The 22058-nt window shown below is 51.7% G+C and overlaps 4 protein-coding genes across 6 annotated transcripts; 1 reads left to right on the top strand and 3 right to left on the bottom strand.

The window, feature by feature from the left end:
- Positions 1-561: 561 nt before the first annotated feature.
- Positions 562-2137, bottom strand: Mblac1 (metallo-beta-lactamase domain containing 1). The gene has a single exon (XM_036172618.1). The coding sequence runs from the start codon at positions 1794-1796 to the stop codon at positions 1014-1016; it is 783 nt and encodes a 260-aa protein (XP_036028511.1). The 5' UTR covers positions 1797-2137; the 3' UTR covers positions 562-1013.
- A 293-nt stretch (positions 2138-2430) lies between these two features.
- On the bottom strand, positions 2431-7713 carry Cnpy4 (canopy FGF signaling regulator 4). The gene is made up of 6 exons (XM_036172619.1): positions 7522-7713; positions 5321-5447; positions 5134-5230; positions 4076-4198; positions 3351-3468; positions 2431-3258 (listed from the first exon to the last, which is right to left on the bottom strand). Exons 1-6 carry the CDS (start codon positions 7655-7657, stop codon positions 3122-3124), a joined length of 738 nt encoding a protein of 245 aa, XP_036028512.1. The 5' UTR covers positions 7658-7713; the 3' UTR covers positions 2431-3121.
- A 109-nt stretch (positions 7714-7822) lies between these two features.
- On the top strand, positions 7823-16612 carry Taf6 (TATA-box binding protein associated factor 6). Of its 3 annotated transcripts, none has more exons than XM_036171570.1 (15): positions 7823-8094; positions 10716-10931; positions 11351-11437; positions 11550-11703; positions 11917-11973; positions 12085-12204; positions 12662-12807; positions 12911-12988; positions 13092-13193; positions 13283-13465; positions 14002-14076; positions 14180-14305; positions 15288-15461; positions 15636-15833; positions 16093-16612. In XM_036171570.1, exons 2-15 carry the CDS (start codon positions 10776-10778, stop codon positions 16471-16473), a joined length of 2037 nt encoding a protein of 678 aa, XP_036027463.1. In that variant the 5' UTR covers positions 7823-8094; positions 10716-10775; the 3' UTR covers positions 16474-16612. The 3 variants fall into 3 exon arrangements, with proteins under 3 accessions (XP_036027463.1, XP_036027466.1, XP_036027464.1); XM_036171573.1 differs by having other exon boundaries at positions 8045-8180; XM_036171571.1 differs by lacking the exon at positions 7823-8094 and adding an exon at positions 8187-8502.
- On the bottom strand, positions 16549-22043 carry Ap4m1 (adaptor related protein complex 4 subunit mu 1). Its single transcript, XM_036171574.1, has 15 exons — positions 21776-22043; positions 21595-21683; positions 21119-21225; positions 20947-21043; positions 19925-20035; positions 19761-19841; positions 18990-19052; positions 18844-18910; positions 18701-18754; positions 18495-18601; positions 18305-18399; positions 18007-18051; positions 17300-17350; positions 17094-17205; positions 16549-17001 (listed from the first exon to the last, which is right to left on the bottom strand). Exons 1-15 carry the CDS (start codon positions 21831-21833, stop codon positions 16777-16779), a joined length of 1362 nt encoding a protein of 453 aa, XP_036027467.1. The 5' UTR covers positions 21834-22043; the 3' UTR covers positions 16549-16776.
- Between the last annotated feature and the right edge of the window lie 15 nt (positions 22044-22058).

Raw genomic sequence — 22058 nt, 5'->3', positions numbered from 1 at the left:
TCTCCCAGCCCTGTTCTTTCTTGTCCTCATCCTGCATATATACTGCAAGCCACAGCCTACAATTATTTGGTTGTTACTACTATTATGGTTACTTATCTGTCTCCTGAATAGAATGTGACTTCTGTGTGAGGAAGTCACAGATTCTGTGGGAATCTGTCATTTGCTCAGTGTCATAGTATCATATGACCTACACCAGTGCTTGAGACATTACAGGTATTAATTATCCACCTAGTGAATTCACTGAGTAAGTGAATGAACTAAAGTCAGGTGAGAGCCAGGTGGGGCTGCACATGCCTCTAATTCTGTAATCCCGGGAGAATCAGGAGTTCGAGGCCAGCCTCAGCTTTGAAGACAGGCTGGAATACATGAGACTGTCTTTAAAAAAAAAAAGTAGTCAGCTGACTATGGGGTCATCTCATCTCCGTGTCTGGCACCTTCTCACCAGAGTGCATCCTGGGAGAAACAAGTCATTGGTCACAATGTTCCTCTCTTGAAGCTTCTGGTTACAATCCCAACGATTATTGTTCTCAGTATTTTGCATTTACATCAGGACAGTATGTCTTCCAGTCTCTTTTTTTTTTTTATTTTGGAAGACCTTAACAAGAATATTCGTCAAGATGATAAACATGCCTGCCACCAAACCTGACGACCTGAAAACTTAATCCTGGGGACCCACAGGGTGGAGAGACCGACTCCTCCAAGCTGCCTTCAGTCCTTCACGGACACGGACACACACACACACACACACACACACACACACACACACACATCCCATAAGTATTTTAATTAAATTTTTTGTCTGCATTTTACTGAGGCTCACTGAGGATGCAGAGTTGAGCCTTCGTCCTACTTAGGTTGCAGACAGTGATAAAGGTGGCTGAGGCCAGTCACTCCATCTTGCTGGGAAGCTGCCTCCTGGCAAAGCTGACAAGTCTTGCTTGATCTGCCTGTCCTCTGGGTCTCCCTGACTCCAGTTCCTCGCCGGAGGAGGGGCTTTCCTGATAGGAGTCCAGTTAAGCGGCCTCCTTGTCTTCACACACCAAATCCTCCGAACTCTTCACGGCTCCCCTGACCACCCGAAAGGGGGCTCCGTGACCAGGTACCACCACATCAGCCACACCCAGGATCCTCTCCCGGCTCCGCTGCTGAGCTACTGGGTCTTCGCTCAGGGCCTGCCAGGAGTCCTCGTCCCCAAGGCGCTCGAACACATCACCAGCCACCACCACGGTGCCCAGGCTGGTGCCCTCCACTACCACACTCACGTCCCGCTGTCCTCCGTGGCCCGGCGTGGCCCACACCTGCAGTCCGGAGCCCAGTGTCAGGGGCTGCCTTTCACACAGCCCAAGAGGCAGATAGAGGCCCCCGGGAAGGCAGAAGTCATGGGACACTAACAGAGCCGCCCGGGGAAACAGCCCTAGGTTCCCGATATGATCCGAGTGCCCGTGGGTGCCCACCACCAGAGTCACGTCTCGGGGGGCCACGCCCTGCCGAGCCAGGGCTTCCAGCAGCGCCTCCCGAGCCCAGGGGCCCCCGGTGTCCACGAGGATGGGGCCACGCACCGCCTCCTCCAGGGCAGTCTTCGCGCCGCCGTCTGCGGACGGGGACCTTCGGCGGCTGGAATCCGAGGCCCAGGCCCGGGGCAGGACGAGGGTCACAGTGCCATCCGCGCGCACCGCGTCGCCGGTCCCCTGCGGCTCCGCGTAGCCGCGCAGCAGGACCGCCACCGAGCAGGAGTCGCTGGACGCCAGCAGAGGGGTCTCACGGTGCAGCGGCTCGGTCCGCACTGCACCGCTCATGGCAGGGGAAGGAACAACACCCCGCCACCGACGGCTGCCCGGCACCGGCGAGTTCCTACCTCCCGCAAGCGGGTCGCACACCGTGCCGCCCCCCAGCTCTTACGGTGGTATCGCCCTCCCTCGCCCACCCCCGCCCGAGATGGTACCGCCCAGTCGGCCTCTCCACGCGCCCTCGCCGGGGTCCCTTTCGGCTTGTAGGCGGTAGGTGTTCGCCCACCAACATTTTAAGGGTATCTTTTCCCCGCCTCCGTCCTAGCTCTAGCCGTTCACGACTTTGAAACCAAACTATCGCGGGCCTTATAACCCCGGGAATGGGGGTGGGGAGAGGGGCAGTCGGGAAAACGGGAGGAATTTTGCTCTTTCCAGGCTCCCGTACAAAAACTTAGGTGGATGAAGCGCTAGCCACGTCGCTGAAGTTCTAAGCTCTGTGCAGTTTACACCATGTGTTGCACAAACGAGGTGGGTTGGGTTGTTTGTGTTTGTTTTCTTTTCTGTTTTCTGATACAGGGTCTCAAGTAGCCCAGGATGGTCCCGAACTTATTACGTAGCTGAGGAAGACCTAAACTCTTGATCCTTTCGCCTTTACCTCCCAAGTGCTAGGATGATGAGCATGTTTGAAATGGGGCTCAGCCGATTCATACAGAAAAGGTTTAATAGCGATATAGAAAATATGGCACCTGTGAAATATGAAATAGGCCACGTGCCTGCACCACCTAACCTGTCAGATCCACGGCAAACAGCCTCGTGTGCAGGCTGTGTAAGAAGGCTGGTGAGTGTCCCTATTTGGCTTAGTCTGAGACAGGGTCTCGTGTCGCTCCAGTTGGTCTTGAACTGCCACGGAGCTGGGTGATGGCTTTGAACTTCTGATATTCTTGCCTCTGTTTCTCAAGTGCTGAGATTATAGGAGTTTGCCACCGCCTTCGGGTTTTATATAGTCCCAACTCACATCACTGTCCATACTAGGCAGACTTTCTACCGACTGAGCTGCATCAGTAGCCCTCCTCTAAAATAAACCCTTTAAAAAGCAAAGAGACTTTCTCCCAGCTCATACCATGACTGACCAATCGGTGTAGGTGAGGACCCGTAAAGGACAGAGAAAGGCCTCAACACTGTCACCACACAATTGTCAATTAAGTGGCTGCATGTGGCTCATCACTGAAGGCAAGACTTGCCCCCAGCTTCTTTCTCCACCTTTTTCTTCTCTCATGTTGCCATTCTGGGTCCCCAGGACCAGGCCTGAGATTTCACAAAAAGGACAGTTACAAGCCTTGAAATGGGGAAGGGAGAGTTTAGAAAACTCCCCATGATCCCCCCCGCCTGGGGGTTCAAAGATCCTCTGGGTCATGCTTGGGATTGCCTGAAGTCTTGGTTATCTTCTCTTCCTCCTCTTCCTCCTCCTCCTCCGCCTTCTCATGCCCATCACTGATCTTCTCCTTTCCAGTCCAGGTTTCCTGTAGACAAGCTAGGTAGAACAGGAAACGGGAGCAAACAATTGCAGTATTAATGCTGGGGATGGGGGAGCCGAGAGAGGAGAGGTCCCACCTCTACACTCACCAGTTTCAGAGGCTGGAAGCACATGACCTTCGCAGAGAAAATGCTGTAGGGGCTGGTCCTGGTGGTGGAAGTACCAGTCTCCCACGACATCTTCAAACTTCTCCAGCATTGTCTCACACTGGTGAAGAAGAGCAGCAACAGGATCCGCTCAGACGGGCCTTGGAAGACCTCCGCTCTTCACTCCCTGTCTTCCTTCTCCATTGACTGCCTTTCGAGAGGCAGGCAGCCAGATGGTTACACCTGGAGTACTGGATGTGTGATGCTCTTCATTCAACGTTTATCAGTATCTATTACTGTCTAATACCCAGGATATCTACTCTGCTAGGTGGCAAGTGCCTGTAATCCCAGTTGGGAGGTAGAGGCAGAAAGGTCGTTTTATTCAAGCTCGTTTTCAACTACATAGTGAGTTACAGACCAGCCTGGACTGTGTGTAATCCTGTCTCAAAAACTCAGTACGTCTCCAATTCTAGCCTGTAAAGTGGGAATGGTAATCACACCTGTGACAGGAGAGTACAACAAGGCAGTAGTATGTGGCTCAGAACCCAGGACATAGTAGTTCCCCAGTGGTAGATATTATTAGCCTCGCAATGTTACTTCTTGGTATGCTTTTGAGCCTGCCTCAATAAATGGCACAGCCATCCTTGCTCAGAGGTACACATCCCCGACATCAAATTCTAGGATTTAGCTCGTCTCACCTCCCTGGACAGAGTGGCATCCCATCCTACCTGCTTCTTGAGGAATGTGACCTCCACGCTGGGCTCGTCCCATAGCTCCAAAGGGATCCCCAGGTCCACTTTCACTCCCTTCTGTACTAAGCCTTTCAGCGTTGCCATGGTCTGACTCTGACCCTGAGGGATGGAAATACGGTGTTAGCCCAGTCCGCCACCTCACCTCTTCTTTTCCCTTTTTACCACACCAGCTTTGTCAACTGCTGGAGACTCTGCGGTGTGTGCTATGAGGGAGTCTGGCTGTAACAGGGGGACAGACGGCAAATATTCCTTGAGGATCTTAGATGATAAAGGTCTCTGCTTCTGAGAAACAAGGTCTGGGCTGGGGAGAGATTGCAGTTGGTAAAATGCTTGAGGACCATAGTTCAGTCCCCAGGAGATATATATATATCTCACTATATATATATAGTGGTTGTTTTTTTTTTAAGAGAGAGATGGTGGTATAAGCTTACAATTGCAGCACTGGGCAACAACAGACAGATTCTTGGCGTTCTCTAGCTACCCGGCCTAATTTGCTTGGAAAGTCAGTAAGCCAGTAAGACCCTGTCTGAAAAACCAAGGTAGGAGCTGGGTGTGTGTGATGGCACATGTTTTTAATCCCAGCACTTGGGAGGCAGAGGCAGGTGGATCTCTGTGAGTTTGAGGCCAGCCTGGTCTACAAAGTGAGTTCCTGGACAGCCAGGACTGTTTCACAGAGAAACCCTGTCTCGAAAAACAAGAAACATAAAACCAAGGTGGGTATAGCAAGATGTCTCAATGGGTAACGGTGCTTCCCACCAAGCCTCATGACCTGAGTTCAATACGGAGAGAACCAACTCCCACAAGTTGTCCTCTGACCTCAGTAGTATGTTGTGACACATGCTCACACATGAAATGATTATGGAAAAGCAAAATAAGGTGGATGGCTCCTGGGGGAAAACACCCAAAGTTGTTCTCTGGCCTCTCTACATGCATACAGGCACATATATGAACATACAAGGGCACATGCAAAGCTTTGGGGGAAAAAAAAAAAAAGAAAGAAAAACCAGCAGGGCCATTCCTAGGAAAGGCCTGACCTTGGCATATCTCAATGAGCCCTTGCGCTCCGCATGAACACTGTAATCCAGGATCCGCTCACATAAATTCTCCAAAGCCTCTTCCAATCTTGTCTCCCTGTGGGAACGAGGGAAATAAGGCTGATGTTTCAGGAACCCGGCAGCTCCTCTGGGCTTGGGTAGAAGGTGGATAAGCACAAAGACTCACGAAAGGCTGTAAGGCACGTGTCTCTTCCTCTTGCCTGTGTCCAGCACCTGCCCCAGCTCCAGCACTTCTCGAGATCTGCCTGTGCGACTCAGCTCTTCCTGTAGCTCCATGCTCAGCAGCTTACACACTGGTAATAAAGAGATACCCAAGGGGATGAAGACACTGATAAATAGAGATACCCAAGGGGATCAAGACAAGTGATGACTCCCAAGTTCTTCCCATGATCCAAGGCAGCAGAGCATATAAGCATACGCTCTGGAACCAGACTGGCCGGAGGAAGAGATGACACAATCACAGTAGCTGTGTGACACTTGTGTGTAGCTGGAGTTTTTCAGGTCCTGCCTGGCCCACGGTCAGGACAGATTTCTCTCACCCGCCAATCCTGCAGCTGCTCAGATCCAACCGAGTAAACACACAAAGACATATTACTTATAAACTTGTAAGTTACCCCACAAAATAAAACTCCCTTTTAACTACGTGGAGTGGCCTTAATAATTTCACCAATACTTGTGTATCTCAACTCCTTCACCCCTAAAATGAGGATAAGACTGGGTCCCTTGCCGGGCGTTGGTGGCGCACACCTTTAATCCCAGCACTCGGGAGGCAGAGGCAGGCGGATCTTGGTGAGTTCAAGGCCAGCCTGGTCTCCAAAGTAAGTTCCAGGAAAGGTGCAAAACTACACAGAGAAACCCTGTCACGAAAAACCAAAAAAAAAAAAAAAAAAAGACTGTGTCCCTTTTAGAGGAGTGATGATTTAAGTCCATTAATATATGGAAAGCCCCTAGAGCTGTGTCTGGCTTGTAGTGAGCACTGTGTAAGCACTTGCTCTCACTCTGACATTACTCACTGAGCTACTTTTCTATGTGTACTGCAGTGTAGACAGCATAAACCCATCATGATGCGTCCATGAAACACTGCCAGAATAGTTGGGGACTGATTCATAAACGATGATACAGTGACAGTGATCCAGGGTTACAATCAAGAAACCTGTTTCCAGGACTGATAAGATGGTTCGGCAGGTAAAGGAACCCACTGCCAAACCTGGAGGACTCACATGGTGGAAGGAGAGAACTGACTCCTCCATGTTATCCTCTGACCTCCACACACATACACAAAATAAATTTTTTTAAAAAATCAAAGAGACTTAATCTCACCAGAAAATGTAAGATTCACCCAAAGGTCACCTACTGTACTGTAATTTCAATAAGGATGAACATATCTTTTCCAGCACTGTCTTCCCAGCACCTGATCTGGCACACGGTGGGCTGGGCTCTCAAAAGAAAAGTCTCCTATAGAAGTAACAAACTATGGCCGGGCAATGGTGGCCCACACCTTTAATCCCAGCACTCGGGAGGCAGAGGCAGGTGGATCTCTGTGAGTTCGAGGCCAGCCTGGTCTACAGAGAGTTCCAAGGTAGCCAGGGCTACACAGAGAAGCCCCATCAAGTAATGAGTAACAATGATAATAAAATGCAGTTGGGTGTAAGGTGAAGAGAAAAAGAATCCAAAGAAAAAGTCACTGTCAGGGAGGCAACAAACCAGGGAACCACAGGATATTCAGTGACCTGGCTCCCTCCCAGTTGGGGGACATTCAGTCATGCAGCCAGACACCACGCTGCTTGCTGTAAAATCCCTACAGTACACTCCAACTGCAAAGCCTCACACCGATGAGCAACTAACTTCTAAGTGGTGTGGTGTCTTCATCTTTTGTTTACGAGCTTCAGCTGCTGACTTACTCACCTTTAAACCCCTGGAGGGTGTCATCAGGGATGTAATTTTCGAGCGTCTATGCCAGGGCGGGGCACAGGATGTCTAGAAGGTATGAACCTTACACCCCACCCATGCAAGGCTGTCAGATTTAGGTCTGGTGGTTAACAGGGCGGGAAGCGCAGTGAGGAAGATGCTCCGTAGACTCAGTGTAACAAGTCCTTGAACTACAATTCCCACAATCCATGGGGGTCCGAGCCTACAAGAAAAACCTGGCTCCTTCTGGATGCTGCCTGGGAAATGTAGTGTCACCCTAACTCTGATTCCCTCCCCCCCTCCCACTCCCTTGTTCCCATTCAAGAGTTACCAAGCTCCAAAAGAACTTCTTTCAAGATGGTCGAGTGCATCTATCTTAGTCCATTTGAGCGAGCCTAGAGCTAGAGAGGCAGGAGGTGGGATAGACAGATGCAAATAAGAACAGCTCCTTTTCTATACCTTCGCATTTGCTGGGCAAACGTTCTGTGTCCTCTTCCTCTTCTCTCGTCGTCCCTGCCCAAGCACTGTACGCTGCCAGGATGAAAAGCAGTATTTCCAACCGCACCGGGCCCATGACAAAACGCAGTCCACGCATACACACAACCACCGTTTCCCTTCAGACTAACTTCTGGAAGGCAGCGGGCCCTTTAAATTTAGACGCAGCGGGCCACAAGCTTAAAAAAAAAAAAAAAAATTCCATCGTAGGACCGTCAGCGCATGCTCAGAGCTCGCCCGAAAGTGGGTGGAGCGTCATGGCTCGGAGCTTCCCCGCCTTAGTTTTGTGGCGCCTCCTGAAGGTCCTGGCAGCTGGCTAGTGAAGATACCGATTGAAGTAATTAGAATATAGTAATATTATCCTTACACATCTACGTAGAATATATTTTTTATATAATTTAAGACGGTGAGACGAGACGATTTATCTTGATGTAGGGAAGAGCACTGATAAGCTCTTGGCTTCTGCCAGGACCTACTCCTGCCAGGGGGCGGGGCCAAGATGGCGCCGAGCGCCGGGTGAGCGGCGCTTTGGCAGCGGTGAGAGTCTTTTACTGCTCCCGGTGTTTGGCTGGCGGGGGAAGGTCTGAGGTGTATCCGGGAGGAGACCCTTTGAAAGGGCCCATGTGAGAACTGGGAAGAGGACGGTTGGTTGTGTGTCCGTGCTCGTGGGGACTCTGTGCGTGTTTGCACTGGAAGGCTGTTGGGGAGATGTAGTGGATTGTGAACCTCCTGTAGCGCTGCCCGGGGAAATCTTCGAATCAGTTCTCCTCCGTGGAAAATGGTGCACAGATCTAGCTCAAGTTGTCCGTCCTCTGAGAAGTCTTCCTGTCGCTTCCACTGATCTGAGACGCTCCTGAGGCTGTTAGAGTGTTTTATGAACCCTTTAGTGGCAGAGGGGACCGCAGGGGACCGGGACCCGACTACTTCTTGTATACCTGGCACCAGGTACAGAGTATGTGCTGAATAATTGTATTCCCTGTAGACAAGATTTAACAAAAGTCTGAGAAGACTTGGGCTGGCTTGAAAAGAACCGGTGCCCTTTGGCCTCCTTTCCCCGGCTCCCTAGCACTCAGTTCTGAACACTCTTGGGGTTGATCTTCCTATGTCCAATGTCAGGCAAGCCCCCTTCCTTTTGACCACAGAGTAAACTCTCAGCTTGAGTCTGTGTCTTCTTCGTTTTGGTGATGGTTGTAGCAAGTATTTATAGAACACTTAACACCTGTAAGACTTGAAGTTCATTTATTTTAACAATGTCCCAGGTACCGATCTAGGCACCAAATAGATCAGTGAACATAATAGACATATTCCTGTCCACTGGTGAGGTCAGGATGATCAACAAGAAGAAATGGTAGCTAGACTTGGTGCTGCACAGCTGTAAAAGGCAAGAGGAGCTCAGTTTCAAGGCTAGAGTGAGTTCCAGACAAGCCCCAGCAACTTACTGAGACCCAGGTGTAGAGGGGTTGTTTAACATGTAGAAGGCCCTAGATTTAATCTAGAGTGAGATTATGTTTATGTGTATATATGAAGAACATATGCAAAGAAGTAAAGCCGGGCATGGTGGTGCTTGCCTGTGATCCCAGCACTTGGCGGGTGAAGGGGGGTGATCTTAACTAGGAGTTAAGATCAGCGAGAATAAAGCAGCAGAAGGAAGGATAGGTGATCAGAGATAGGATGAGAGAAAGGGAATTGAAGAGGAAAAAACCATCTAGACAGGAACTTACCGCCTCGCCCAGGCTGGCCTCACACTTACTGTCCCTACAGAGTACTGGGATTACAAGTGTGCACTGTGCAGGCTCTCATTGTCAAGCATACCCTGGTGTGATACTTAGGGCGGCCCATTGAGAAGTGTTAACCCCGACACCTGCACAGGGAAGGCTCTGGAAGGGTCTCCTGGCAAAGGGGAGCCATTACAGTAAAGAAGTGGTAACCTGGTTTATATTTTGACAGCAGCACAATATTTTAAGGAGTAAATGCAGGGAGGCTGAGATAGAAACAGGAACACCTTGTCAAGGGCTTTTAGAGTTCAGCAGGTGACAGGTGATGGTCACCTGGGCCCAAAAGGGTCTGGTTGGGCTGCCTGGTTTTGCCCTTGTGCGTGCCCAGTACTCTGCCACTGAGCCACATCCTCCAGCCCTTACCTGGTGGATGTGATTCAAGGGTCCAGACAGGAATGAGTTGTGCTGGCTGTGGTGACACATGCCTATAGACTCAGCACCTGGGAGGTATAGATAGCAGTATCAGGAGTTCAAGTTCATCGTCAGCTATTTACGGCCTAGGAGGCCAGCCTGGGCTACAAGAGGCCCTACTTTAAAAAAAAAAAAAAAAAAAAGTCAGGTGGTGATGGTCCACACCTTTAATCCTAGCACCCAGGAGGCAGAGGCAGGCAGATCTCTGAATTTGTTTACAGAGCAAATTCCAGGTGAGCCAGAGCTACACAGAGAAACCCTGCCTGGGAGGAAAAAGAAAAAGGGGGGAAAAATGAAAACAAAAATCTGGTGTGGAGATGTAGCTCAGTTTTTATGAGTATTTTCCTTGCAGACACAAAGCCCTAAGTTCCATCCCCAGCATCACAAAAACTGGGTGTGGAGGTATATGTCTGTAATCCCAGCATTAGGAGGGTAAAGACAGAAGGATCCAGAGTCAAGGCTATCTTTTTGAAACAGAGTTTGAGACTAGGCTAGGCTACAGAAATCCTGTCCCCAAAAGTAAGACAAAACAAATTGTCACTAGTCACACATGCATATAATCCCAATGACTCAGAAGCAGAAGCGGAAGCCGGGTGTGGTGAATGCCTTTAATCCTGGCACTCAGGAGTCAGAGGCAGATGCATGTCTGTGAATTTGAGGCCAGCCTGGTCTACAAAGCGAGTTCCAGGACAGCCAGGACTACACAGAGAAACCCTGTTTTTAAAAACCAAAAATAAAATAAAATTTTAAAAAAAGAGACGAAGAAAAGAAAGGCAGATGCAGGAAGCTGTGTCTGGGCTACATAGTGAGCCCCTGTGTCCAAATAAATAAAATAAATAAATAAAAGGACAAACCAGGTTCCTGGGTGATAGCATTGCTTTCGAGATGAGCTGAAGTTGAAGCAAGTAGAGAGGGGCTCAGGGTTAGGTTTTGAATTGTTTTCCATCTTCTCTTGCCCTATCCCACTACCAGTGGCCCCATCTCTCCACCCTGGGGTGGCATCCTTCCAAGGACAGGAGTTGGAATTCCAGTATGGCCGAGGAGAAGAAGCTGAAACTCAGCAATACTGTGTTGCCCTCTGAGTCCATGAAGGTGGTGGCAGAGTCCATGGGCATTGCTCAGATTCAGGAGGAGACTTGCCAACTACTGACAGATGAGGTCAGCTACCGCATCAAGGAGATTGCCCAGGTAACCCTTCTGCCCAGCCTTGCTTTGTGTTAAAAGATTCAGTTTACAGCCAGGTGGTGATTGCGCAAGCCTTTAATCCCAGCACTGGGGAGGCAAAGGCAGGCGGATCTCTGTGAGTTCGAGGCCAGCCTGGGCTACAGAGTGAGATCCAGGAAAGGCGCAAAGCTACACAGAGAAACCCTGTCTTGGGGGAAAAAAAAAAAAAAGGATTCAGCTTACTATGTAACTGAGGATAACCCTGAACTTCTGATCCTCCTGCCTCCACCTCCCATTGCTGGGGTTGCGGAATGTCTACCATGCTGTTTTTGTGATGCTGGGCATTGAACTACTTGGGTCCCTGTGCATGCTGGGCAAGTGCTTTACCCCCCGAGCTATATTCCTCCGGGTCTTAGATTGACATTCTTCTCCTCCGACCCCAGGATGCTTTGAAGTTCATGCACATGGGGAAGCGGCAGAAACTCACCACCAGTGACATTGACTATGCACTGAAGCTAAAGAACGTGGAGGTGATTTGGAGGGACCTGAAGGGGACAGGCGGCCTCGGAGCGGGCAGCCCATGCACCTGTATATGCCTCCCTTGGCCGTGCCTCATGTCTTTCTCTGTCTCTCCTGATACAGCCACTGTATGGCTTCCATGCTCAGGAATTCATCCCTTTCCGGTTTGCCTCTGGTGGGGGCCGGGAGCTTTACTTCTATGAGGAGAAGGAAGTGGACCTGAGCGATATCATCAACACCCCTCTGCCTCGGGTGCCTCTGGATGTCTGCCTCAAAGGTGGAGGGAGGGTAGAGCTGGGTGCACAGGGAGGAGGGAAAGGAGGCATGTGATTTGGGGGGGCCCTCCCAAGTGCAGAAACAAAGAAACATCTAATGTGAGATCCCTGGTGAATGGCAAGTCAGGGACCGGGAAAGAACACACACTTTCCTTCCTGTGGGGTGACGCCCCAGTGTCCATGCCCAGTAACTCAGCTTGGCATCTTCCTTACAGCACATTGGCTGAGCATTGAAGGCTGCCAGCCAGCTATACCAGAGAATCCACCCCCAGGTAACATTTTCCATGGCCGGAGCCAAGCCTCCTTATTCTCCTCCCTCATCCCTGGTCCTGTGGGGTTCCTCCTCCTCCTCACCACTCCTCCTGTGATCACTTTCCCACCAGCACCCAAAGAGCAGCAGAAGGCTGAAGCCACAGAACCCCTGAAGTCAGCAAAGCCAGGCCAAGAAGAAGATGGACCCCTGAAAGGCAAAGGTCAAGGGGCAGCTGCAGCTGATGGCAAAGGTCAGGATCCAGGCCAGGCCTCTCCCTGTTTATCCCAAAGCCAGATGGTCCTCCATGAAGTGGATAAAGAACCCCAGAAAAGGCCTAGAAGGCTAGTGAAGGGCTCCGTGTTGCGGTGATTGTTTGCCCTGTACAAGCCTCTTCCGGAGCTTGCCTTTTTAGTACATGTGTACACGTGTATGTGTGTTCCTGTGTCAGGCGCAGGTGTGTGTGTATGTGACCAGAGGATCATCTTAGCGGTCAGTCCTCATGTGTGATCAATGGCCTGGAAATCTTCTGTTAGGCTAGGCTGACCAGCCAGTAAGCCCCAGGGATCCTGTCTCCGTTGATTACAAGTGTGCACCACCATGCCCAGCTCTTTTTTGAACTCGGGTCCTGTGCTTATATGACAAGCACTTTACTGACTGAGCCCTCTCCCCAGCCTGCTTTCTCAAGCCTGTCTCCCCAACTCGCACAGGAAAAGAGAAGAAAGCACCTCCTTTGCTGGAGGGAGCCCCTTTCCGCCTGAAGCCCCGCAGCATCCACGAGCTGTCCGTGGAACAGCAGCTCTATTACAAAGAGATCACAGAAGCCTGTGTAGGATCCTGTGAGGCCAAGAGAGCGGTAAGCCTGCCCTCTGGCCTGCCTTCGCACGGGGAGAATCCTGGAGCAGCAATAGTTTTCCTTCAGCAAATGGTCTCGCCTGACTCATTGCCCCCTCCAACAGGAAGCTCTGCAGAGCATTGCCACCGACCCGGGGCTCTATCAGATGCTACCACGATTCAGTACCTTCATCTCTGAGGGGGTGAGAGAACTGGGGAAGGCCAGACCCAGGATGAGGCTCCAAGGAAGGGGGCTGGCTCCATCTGAGGGGTCTCTCTGCCCCTCCCCAATTTTCCCTTTCTTAGGTCCGTGTAAACGTGGTTCAGAATAACCTGGCCTTGCTCATCTATCTGATGCGCATGGTGAAGGCCCTGATGGACAACCCCACGCTGTATCTGGAGAAATATGTGAGTAGTCTCGCCTACCTCCTGTCTTTTCCTGACTGCACCACAGGAAATCAGGTATCAACTGGCTGATGGTGCCTGGTCTCCCTCAGGTGCATGAGCTGATTCCAGCAGTCATGACCTGCATTGTGAGCAGACAGCTGTGCCTGCGGCCAGATGTGGACAATCACTGGGCACTCCGGGATTTTGCTGCCCGTCTAGTGGCCCAGATCTGTAAGCATTTCAGCACAACCACCAACAACATCCAGTCCCGGATCACCAAGACCTTTACTAAGGTGAGTGCCAAAAATGTATCAGATGAATCAGATGATGCAAATCACCTCTCCAGGGTTATCTCCAAGAAAGAGCTTCACCCCCCTGGCAGTGGAAAGATACCCAGAACATGGGGCAGAGACTGGAGCCAGGGAGATTGGGTCCAAGGGTCTTGATTGAACCTGTATCTTAATGCATTATAAGTGTTTATAGGTGATGTCAGTCTTTCCTCTTTTGAAACAGGGTGTCATGTATCCCAGGCAAGCCTAACCCTGACCTTCTAACTATAACCCTAAATTAAACTCTGTAACTGAGGATGGCTTTGAACCTTTTTTGGGGGGCGTGTAGGGAGGTTGAGACAGGGTTTCTCTGTAGCCCTGGCTGTCCTGGAACTAGCTCTGTAGACCCACCTGCCTCCCAAGTGCTGGGATTAATAGCATGTGCCACCACTGTCTCTATCTCCTTTGTACCAAGGTTACAGGCATGCACCCCCAGGCCTGGTTTAGCAGTTAGCCTTTCCAAACCTTTTCATCTAGGCTTTTCTTTTCTTTCTCTGTAGAGCTGGGTAGATGAGAAGACTCCATGGACAACTCGATATGGCTCCATTGCAGGCCTGGCAGAGCTGGGACATGATGTTAGTGCCCAGAGGGAAGATCTGGGAGAGGGGCATTTACATGTGGGGTAGGAGAGACCTCTGGTGACCTTCCAGTCTGGCTTCTCCCCTTCCTTCCCACCAGGTGATTAAGACGCTGATTCTGCCAAGGCTGCAACAGGAAGGGGAACGGATCCGCAGTGTCCTGGATGGGCCTGTGCTGAGCAATATTGACCGTATCGGAGCAGACCATGTGCAGAGCCTTCTCCTGGTGATGAACCCCCACCACACCCCCGCTTCTTCCCAGGAGCCCCACTCCTAGCTCCCACAAACACAGCTACGGTGTTTAGCAAGCACGAGGCACATCTTAACCCTTACTATTCAGAGGCCAGCACTGTGGTGCACATGTAAGGCTTGGCACAAACAGAAACAGAGGCCTTGACAGTCACTAACTTCTGGACTGCACTGCCCTCACCCTACACGAGGCACATGAACACCCTGTCTATGTCATCACTAGACACAGCGAGTCCTGTCCATAGCAGCCCATCCGTATGGAAGGAGGCAGTCTTTTGTTTTACTTGCTGACTCTTACAGATGGGTCTTGCCTTGGCTAGTCTGGAACTTGTGAGGTAGACCATGCTGGCCCTGTGGCAACCCTGCTGCCTCTGCTTTCCTGAGTGCTGAGATTACAGCAATGCACCACCACACCCACTGAGATCATCCTTTTTTTATTTTTACACGTTTTTTGTATGTTTGTATGAATGGACACTGTGTGTACAGATGCCCACACAAGCCAGAGGGAGGCAGCAGATCTGGAACTGGAGCCCCAGGTGGTTGTGAGCAAGCAAAACCTCTGGAAGAGCAAGTGCTCTAAACCTCTGAGCCACCTCTCCAGTCCCCCATTCCCCTTTTGCGTGTGTACTGCTGGGAATCGAACCTAGGGCCACCTGCACATTTTCAAAGCACTCTACCACTGAGCTATCGTCTCCTTGCCCCCCTTTTTTTTTTTCCATTTCGAGACAGTCCATCTGTCCAGGCTAGCCTTGAAGTTCTCTTTGTAGCTCTGGCTAGCCTGGAACTCAGTGGTCCCCCTGCTTCAGCGTGAGTGCTGGGACTATTGGCATGAACCACCACACCCAGCTCAGATGCGTTCCTAGTGGAAGTCAACAGTAGCTTTTCATGGCGGCTCTAACCATAGTGGTAGGTGAGCTCCTCACATTTGCTGCGGAGTACCAGCTTTGCCTTCTCTGCAGAAACACTGTGCCCCGGTACTGGCGAAGCTGCGCCCTCCACCTGACAATCAGGATGCCTACCGGGGAGAGTTTGGGTCCCTTGGGCCCCTTCTCTGCTCCCACGTGGTGAAGGCCAGGGCCCAGGCTGCTCTACAAGCTCAGCAGGTCAACAGGACCACACTAACCATCACACAGGTCAGCCGCTGAGGGAGGATGCTGACAGGAAATGGGCAGGTTTGGGACAGGACTTGCCACAGCCAGCAGTCTCGGGGAGCCTGACCCTACTGCCACCCCCAACGAAGAGCTAAGCGCAAGTGCAACCCAGGTCTGCCTTCAGTGTTGGCATTTTCTTCCTGTCTCTCTCCACAGCCTCGGCCCACACTGACCCTCTCGCAGGCCCCTCAGCCAGGCCCTCGTACCCCTGGCTTACTGAAGGTTCCTGGGTCCATTGCCTTGCCTGTCCAGACACTAGTGTCTGCTAGAGCTGCTGCCCCTCCTCAGCCTTCTCCTCCTCCAACCAAGTTTATCGTAATGTCCTCATCTTCCAGTGCCTCATCCACCCAGCAGGTATGTGGGGCCAGGGTGAGGGATGTCAGGGGCACCTGGGGAAAGTCTCCAGTGGAGGCCTAACCGGTAGGAGGGCCCCTTGTCGGGATCTTGGAGGCCTCTCAAGCTTGCAGCAGTCTCCTGGCTCTTGACCCCTCACTGGGGACTGCAAGGGAACATGGGAGCAGAGGGAAGCAAGGACAGCATGACGCGGGCCCTGCAGGTGTGAGGCAGGCAGCACACAGTCCCCACAATCACGCTGCCCTCCTTTCTCCCCCAGGTCCTGTCCCTCAGCACCTCAGCTCCTGGCTCAGGCTCTACCACTACCTCTCCCGTCACCACCACGGTTCCCAGCGTGCAGCCCATCGTCAAGCTGGTCTCCACGGCCACCACCGCACCCCCAAGCACAGCCCCTGCGGGCCCTGGCAGTGTTCAGAAATACATTGTGGTCTCCCTTCCCCCAACGGGGGAAGGCAAAGGAGGCCCTCCTTCTCATCCTTCTCCAGTCCCTCCTCCATCGTCTTCACCATCCCCACTTGGGGGCAGTGCCCTCTGTGGGGGGAAGCAGGAAGCTGGGGACAGCCCCCCTCCAGCTCCAGGGACTCCAAAGGCTAATGGCTCCCAGCCGACTGGACCTGGCTCCCCTCAGCCTGCTCTGTGATAGCGTCACATGTGCTGACCTCCTTTTGTGCGGATTCCTCCACGCACCAAGAACGCAGGAGGGAGGAGGCTGTTTCCCAGGGACTTTCTTTTTAGATACTGTACAGTAAGTTCCTCAGAATAAAAGTTGGATTTGTAAGTTTGTGAGCTTCCCTGCATCACGTACAACAGAAAGGATGAGTCCGTGGAACCTTCCTGGTCTTGGGACTCTGCCTGTCTAGATCCAAAGATACAAGAAAGAAAACGTTCTCTTCCAGTTCAACTGCCTGCTGACTTTGCGGTTCATAACCTTGTTTGGGGAGTTTCAAATCCGAATGACGTAGGCGTTGCTGTGGCTCAGATGTCGCACCCACTTGTGAGGGTTGGCACTGCCGCAGGCGCTAAAGGACAGCCTAAGGAAGCGAACCTGGAGGCCAGAGCACGTATGCCGAGGGAGTTCAAAGGAGAGGCTGGCAGGACCCAGCCCCAAGGGGGGCGCTGATGGGGAGGGTCCATGGCTGGGAGGCCCCTGTGAGCCAGGGACATCCATCTGTAAGTGACACAGAAGATGTGAGGCTAGACAGCTACCTGGTACCAGGGCTGGGCTGTTGCCAAAGGTTCATGAGGATGAAAAAGGGATACCTGGAAAAGGCCTGAGAGTTGAGAGCCTCCTTGTACTCGGGGCAGGTCCCAATGGAGGGCTCCTTCTACCAGCTCTGCCTTCTGATCTGGGCTGCTCAATTCCTGAGACAGGCTGGAAGGTGGACAGGGAAGATGTTGAGTTAAGTGGCTACTTCCTTGGTAGAGCAGAGGCTCTCCCAGGGAGTCTTCCCAGCAAGCATGCTGACCTGACCACTCCTCGAGGCAGGGGAAGGTGCAGATGAATGTTGAGAGCTTGGCTGCAAAGAGGAAGAGAGTCAGCTCCAGGATGGCAGTGTCTTACCTCTTTGCATTGTTCTTGAGACAGTCTTATGCAGTTGAGGATGACTTTGAACTTCTGATTCTCTTTCCTCCAGTGCTAGGATTACAGGAATGCACCACTACACTTGATGTGGTGCTGAGGATCAAACCTTAGCTTTGTGCATGCTAAGCAAGCATTCTACATGCATCCCCAGCCCCTGCTGTTCCTCCTTCATGTCCCAACAGGAGTTCAGCACAAACACATTCCCTCCTCTAACCCTTTCCCAAATGCCAGAACCTCTGACCCAAGTGGAATTTAAAGGTGGTGGATGCAAATACTGGTTTGTTTTGAGCTAGGGTCTCACTGGCTTCAAACTGGTGATTCTCCTGCCTCAGCCTCTCGACTGCTGTGATTACAGGCACACACCACACCACAAGCTTTATACATCTGCAGGAGGAATTAGCAGTCCCTTGGCCCTGTTTCCTGTCCTAGACAGTCGAAGTGGACTTGACCCACTCTCTGTGTTGTGCTTTTTGAGACAAGAGCTTTATGGCACCCAGCTTGGCCTTAAACTCCTGATCTTTCTGTCTCTGTCTCCCAAGGGCTGGGATTATAAGTGTGTACCACTAAGCCCAAGCTCGCCCCAACTCTTACCTCTTGGGTGGCAGGTCACACCGTAACTTCAGGTAAATCTGGAGCCTGGAAAAGGTGGCATACAATTATTTACAACGTATCCTGTTGGCATTCCATGGCTGCTTATGTGGGGCCTCCATGGGAGTCTGTCTAAGTCGTACCCTAAGAAGGAAAAGGGCTGAGAGCCATCCCAACAACACTGGCCAATACTCTTCCCAACCCGCCTGCTATCAGTTCTACTGCCTCCCTTCCACATTAACCCTAACCCTCCATGTTCAGCCGTGGCTCAGAGGGTTGTAGAACACACAACTAATCTCACCGGCCTGAACCTCGGTCCCACTGCACAGAGGGAAAGAGCCGGAAGGGGAGCGGTGAGGGGAGGTCATCAGACAGCTGGTATCTCATCACGGTCAGCTGAGGCCAGAGAGGAACAGGTCAGCGTGGTCTTGCCTGGTACCGCCTCCCTCCCCTCTGGTGGATGGAATACACCGGGCCACCCCGAACCTGACCTCGCCCTGAGGTGGCTGCAGGCGGAGGATCCGATGAGACTCAAACTCATCCAGATTGACAGAGCTATGGAACGATACCTCATCAACTCGGATGCCTGGCCCATATCCTGCCAAGAGAAGAAGATGGCTCTCCCAACCTGGGATCAGAAGGGAAGAGACATTTCCAACGTCTCTCCATGAGGAAAAAAAACTCATGCTCCCCTTACCTCTCAGTTCTGACTTTCCCACACAAAATTCTTCTGTCAAGCCTATGTACATCTCTGGGGGAGGAAAGGACATGAGAAAGGGCATCAAATACCACTGCACACATCACCAGGTAGCCGTACCACACCTAACCATGGGTCCTCACCAGAACCACTAGGAAGGAAGCTCTTGAGCCGTATCTCTCCTTGGACATCCACCTTCAACAATGAGCCCTGGGGTGGGAAGGAAGTTAAAATTCTGCTGTCCCCAAGTACCATTTCCCTTCAACTCCAGGGGGGAGCCCAGACTTACATTAGATGCAATCAGTACAGACAGCCTCTCGACCACATCTAAAAACACTTCATTCTTTTGGCCCTAAGAAAGAGGATGTGAGTTATGCATGCTGAAAACCTGTTCAAAAATAGAGAGCAGTGCCGGGCACAGTGACACATGTAGTCTCAGTGCTTAGGAAGCTGAGATAGAAGGACCACCATGAGTTCAAGGCCAGCCTGGGCTACACTGTGAGAGCCTGGGTTACCTGATGAGACCCTGTCTCAAAAGACAAAAGAACAAGAACTACAGGGATGGCTTAGTCAGTAAAGTGTTCGCCACGTGAATGTGACGATCTGAGTCTGATCCCCCAAATCCATGTGGAAGTCCAGCGTGGGGATGCGAGCCTGTAATACCTACACTAGGGAGGTGAAGATACACACATCCCTGAGGCTGGTAGGCCAGCCAGCCCAGCCTAGTCCGTGAGCTCCAGGCTAATGAAAGGGCCTGTCTCAGAGGAGAATGGCATCCCTGAGGACGACATCCAAAGCCTAGTCCTTTGGCCTCCACACAAATGCATGCACCACACGTATACACATACAGGCAAAACATAACAGAGGCAGTAAAAGGGACAGGGGAGTCGAAGTAGAGCCCTGGGATAGAAGCCCAGGGAAAACAGGACTACCATACCAAAAGGAGTGAAGAGATAAGCCAAGTTCTTGAACTCTCGGGGGTGTTAGGACCAAAAACCAAAACCAAAACCAAACAAAACAAAATCATCATCAAGTCTGGCCTCACTGATCTGTCTCTTACCGGGTCAGAGCGACTGGACAAGACCGGTCGACTGGCCGCACTGCTTGGGGCCACTCTGTTCTGCTGTGTCTCTGCTCCGAACTGTAAAGCACCCAAGGCAACCAATCCTCAGCTTTGATGCTCACGCCAACCCTCCCGGCCCCTCCCCTTTCCCTGCTTCTGACCAATCCAACGCTGCTGAGGTCAAAGAGGCTGAAGGGCTTGCTGACCACAGCTTCGGTTTGGATGAAGTTCCGCAGCATCTCCGTGGATGTGGTTTGCACGTAGCCATAATCCTAATGGACACAAAGGGTGGAATGGAGTGGATTTGGCCTCCTGCTCACAAAACTCTACGACAGAAGAGAAGACACTTCTTCAGGGGCGCAGGGAACAAGGGAAGGAAGTCCTTCAGGGCTGGAGATGGTGCAGTGGGCAAGTGTGAAGACCTGAACTCAGTCCCCAAAACTCAAGTGAAAAAAAGCTGGACATGATAACGAGCATCTGTAATTCCAGTGTTCTCATTTGGAGATGGGGGATGGAGACAGGAGAATATGGGAAGCTTGAGGGCTAGCTGGTTTAGTGTATGTGCACTGGAAAACAAAGAGACCTTGCCTTTTGTCTGTCTTTTCTTCCCACCCCTCCACCAAGTTTTCCAAGACAGGATTTTTCTGTGTGGCCCCAGATGTTCTAGAACTCACTCTGTAGAACAGACTGGCCTTAAACTCAGAGATTCACCTGCCTCTGCCTTTCCAGTGCACCACCACACCTGGCTTCTTTTTCCAATTTTTTGAGACAAGGTCTCACTACGCAATCCTGGCTGGCCTCAAACTCATTCTGTAGGCCAGGCTTGCCTCAATCAAAAGTAGTCCACCTGCTTCTGGGTGCTGGTATATTAAAGGCATGCACCACCATGATCAGCAAAGGACTTATGTCTTGAACAAGGTAGAAGGTAAGGACCAATACCCGAGATTGTCCAACAGAAAAGAAAGAGAGATCCCGTGAGATGACTCAGCTGGTAAAGGTGCTTGCTACCAAGCCAGCCAACCTGAGTTCAATCCCAGGGACCCAGACAGACAGTAGGAGAAAACTATCTCCTGCAAGTTGTCCTCTGAACTCTACTCACACACAGTGGTGTGGGCAACCATGTACATACACACACAAAATGAATAAATCAATTTTTAAGAAGAGGAAAGTCTTTGGGCTTTACCAGCACTTCATCCAGGAGTTCGTAGACAAGAGCCACGTTCTGTGAGATGGTCCCCTCACTGAGTGAGCCACAGTAGTCACCCAGGAGAGTGGCTAACCTAAGGAGACATAGTTGAGTGTGTGTGAATAAACCTCTCAGGCCCTCCTCAGGTGGCTGGCCCAGCCCTACTCACCGGGAAAGCAGCTCCAGGAGGCTGAAAGGAGAGACGTTTTCTGAGGTTGTGGCCACCAAATAGAGACCACTGTGTCTGATGTGAATGAAATGACGATCATCATGATACTGAGGCGGAGTTGGGGAGAGAGGCATTAAAAGACCAGAATTGAGGTAACGTAGCCTGTGAGATGGCACCCTACAGTCACTACTAGTGATAATAGAAAGTGTGGCTTTGGGTGATCCCTGAGACCTCTCAAAGACCTGGCCCCCTAAGCTGTAACCTACCTCTCGGAGTTGTTGACAGTCAAGAGATGGGGGTGCAAGGCTCTGTTTCTGGCGTCTTGTTCACTCAACACACCTATCTTACTTGGAGAAATGTATCCCCTCCCCTCCCGGGAAGCTTCCTATCAAGCAGCCCTTGAAAGGGAGATCGAGATGAGGCACTCATCAAGCTCCCCAGTCCTAAGCCCCTGCTTGCCAGCCACAAGTGGTTACCATGACAACCGGAGACTCGCCTCCAGGCAGCCCCGTCAGCTTCCGGTAAAAGAGCTCGGCCACATCACGACCACCACTGTCCCCGCGAACTGGAAGGATAGTTAAGGGCACAGGCGACACAGGATGACTCTGGGCTCGGTGTCTACCAGCTCCTCCACTCCGTCTCGCCGGCCAAGGATACAGTCTTTGTAGATGAGCGGGTCCCCCTTGGAGGACAGAATGAAGAACTGGGAAATCATGGCCGTTCCGGAGGGCAGACGAGAAGACGCTGAAAGTTGAACCCACCCCGCCCTGCGGCCGCGGAACAAAAGGACGCACGGAGGCTGGCGCTTTAAGAAACCCTCCTCCCACACCCACACTGGCGAGCAGTCATTTCGAACCGCGGGAAAGCGGGTGCCCAACCCGCCAGGGCTCGGCAAGCTCCCTCCGGCCCGCCCCCCTCGCCCCCTGTCAGTCAACCCAGA

This window comes from Onychomys torridus, chromosome 22 (assembly GCF_903995425.1).
Source record: "Onychomys torridus chromosome 22, mOncTor1.1, whole genome shotgun sequence".
Classification (NCBI taxonomy): domain Eukaryota; kingdom Metazoa; phylum Chordata; class Mammalia; order Rodentia; family Cricetidae; genus Onychomys; species Onychomys torridus.
The sequence above is the reverse complement of the archived record's forward strand: the minus strand, read 5'-3'. Positions and strand labels throughout refer to the sequence as shown.

What these genes read in the sequence shown, in the direction of transcription:
- Mblac1 (XM_036172618.1), bottom strand. Translation starts at nt 1,796, where the DNA reads ATGAGCGGTGCAGTGCGGACCGAGCCGCTGCACCGTGAGACCCCTCTG.
- Cnpy4 (XM_036172619.1), bottom strand. Translation starts at nt 7,657, where the DNA reads ATGCGTGGACTGCGTTTTGTCATGGGCCCGGTGCGGTTGGAAATACTG. An exon ending in GCTCATTGAGATATGCCAAG is followed by an intron (nt 4,199 to 5,133) that starts GTCAGGCCTTTC and finishes TCCATCCCTCAG; the next exon opens with GGTCAGAGTCAGACCATGGC. An exon ending in TCACATTCCTCAAGAAGCAG is followed by an intron (nt 3,469 to 4,075) that starts GTAGGATGGGAT and finishes CTTCTTCACCAG; the next exon opens with TGTGAGACAATGCTGGAGAA.
- Taf6 (XM_036171570.1), top strand. Translation starts at nt 10,776, where the DNA reads ATGGCCGAGGAGAAGAAGCTGAAACTCAGCAATACTGTGTTGCCCTCT. An exon ending in TGAAGCTAAAGAACGTGGAG is followed by an intron (nt 11,438 to 11,549) that starts GTGATTTGGAGG and finishes CTCCTGATACAG; the next exon opens with CCACTGTATGGCTTCCATGC. An exon ending in GTACCTTCATCTCTGAGGGG is followed by an intron (nt 12,989 to 13,091) that starts GTGAGAGAACTG and finishes TCCCTTTCTTAG; the next exon opens with GTCCGTGTAAACGTGGTTCA.
- Ap4m1 (XM_036171574.1), bottom strand. Translation starts at nt 21,833, where the DNA reads ATGATTTCCCAGTTCTTCATTCTGTCCTCCAAGGGGGACCCGCTCATC. An exon ending in GGGAAAGTCAGAACTGAGAG is followed by an intron (nt 18,602 to 18,700) that starts GTAAGGGGAGCA and finishes TTCTCTTGGCAG; the next exon opens with GATATGGGCCAGGCATCCGA. An exon ending in AACTCTCAGGCCTTTTCCAG is followed by an intron (nt 17,002 to 17,093) that starts GTATCCCTTTTT and finishes TGTCACTTACAG; the next exon opens with ATGGATGTCCCTGGCTCACA.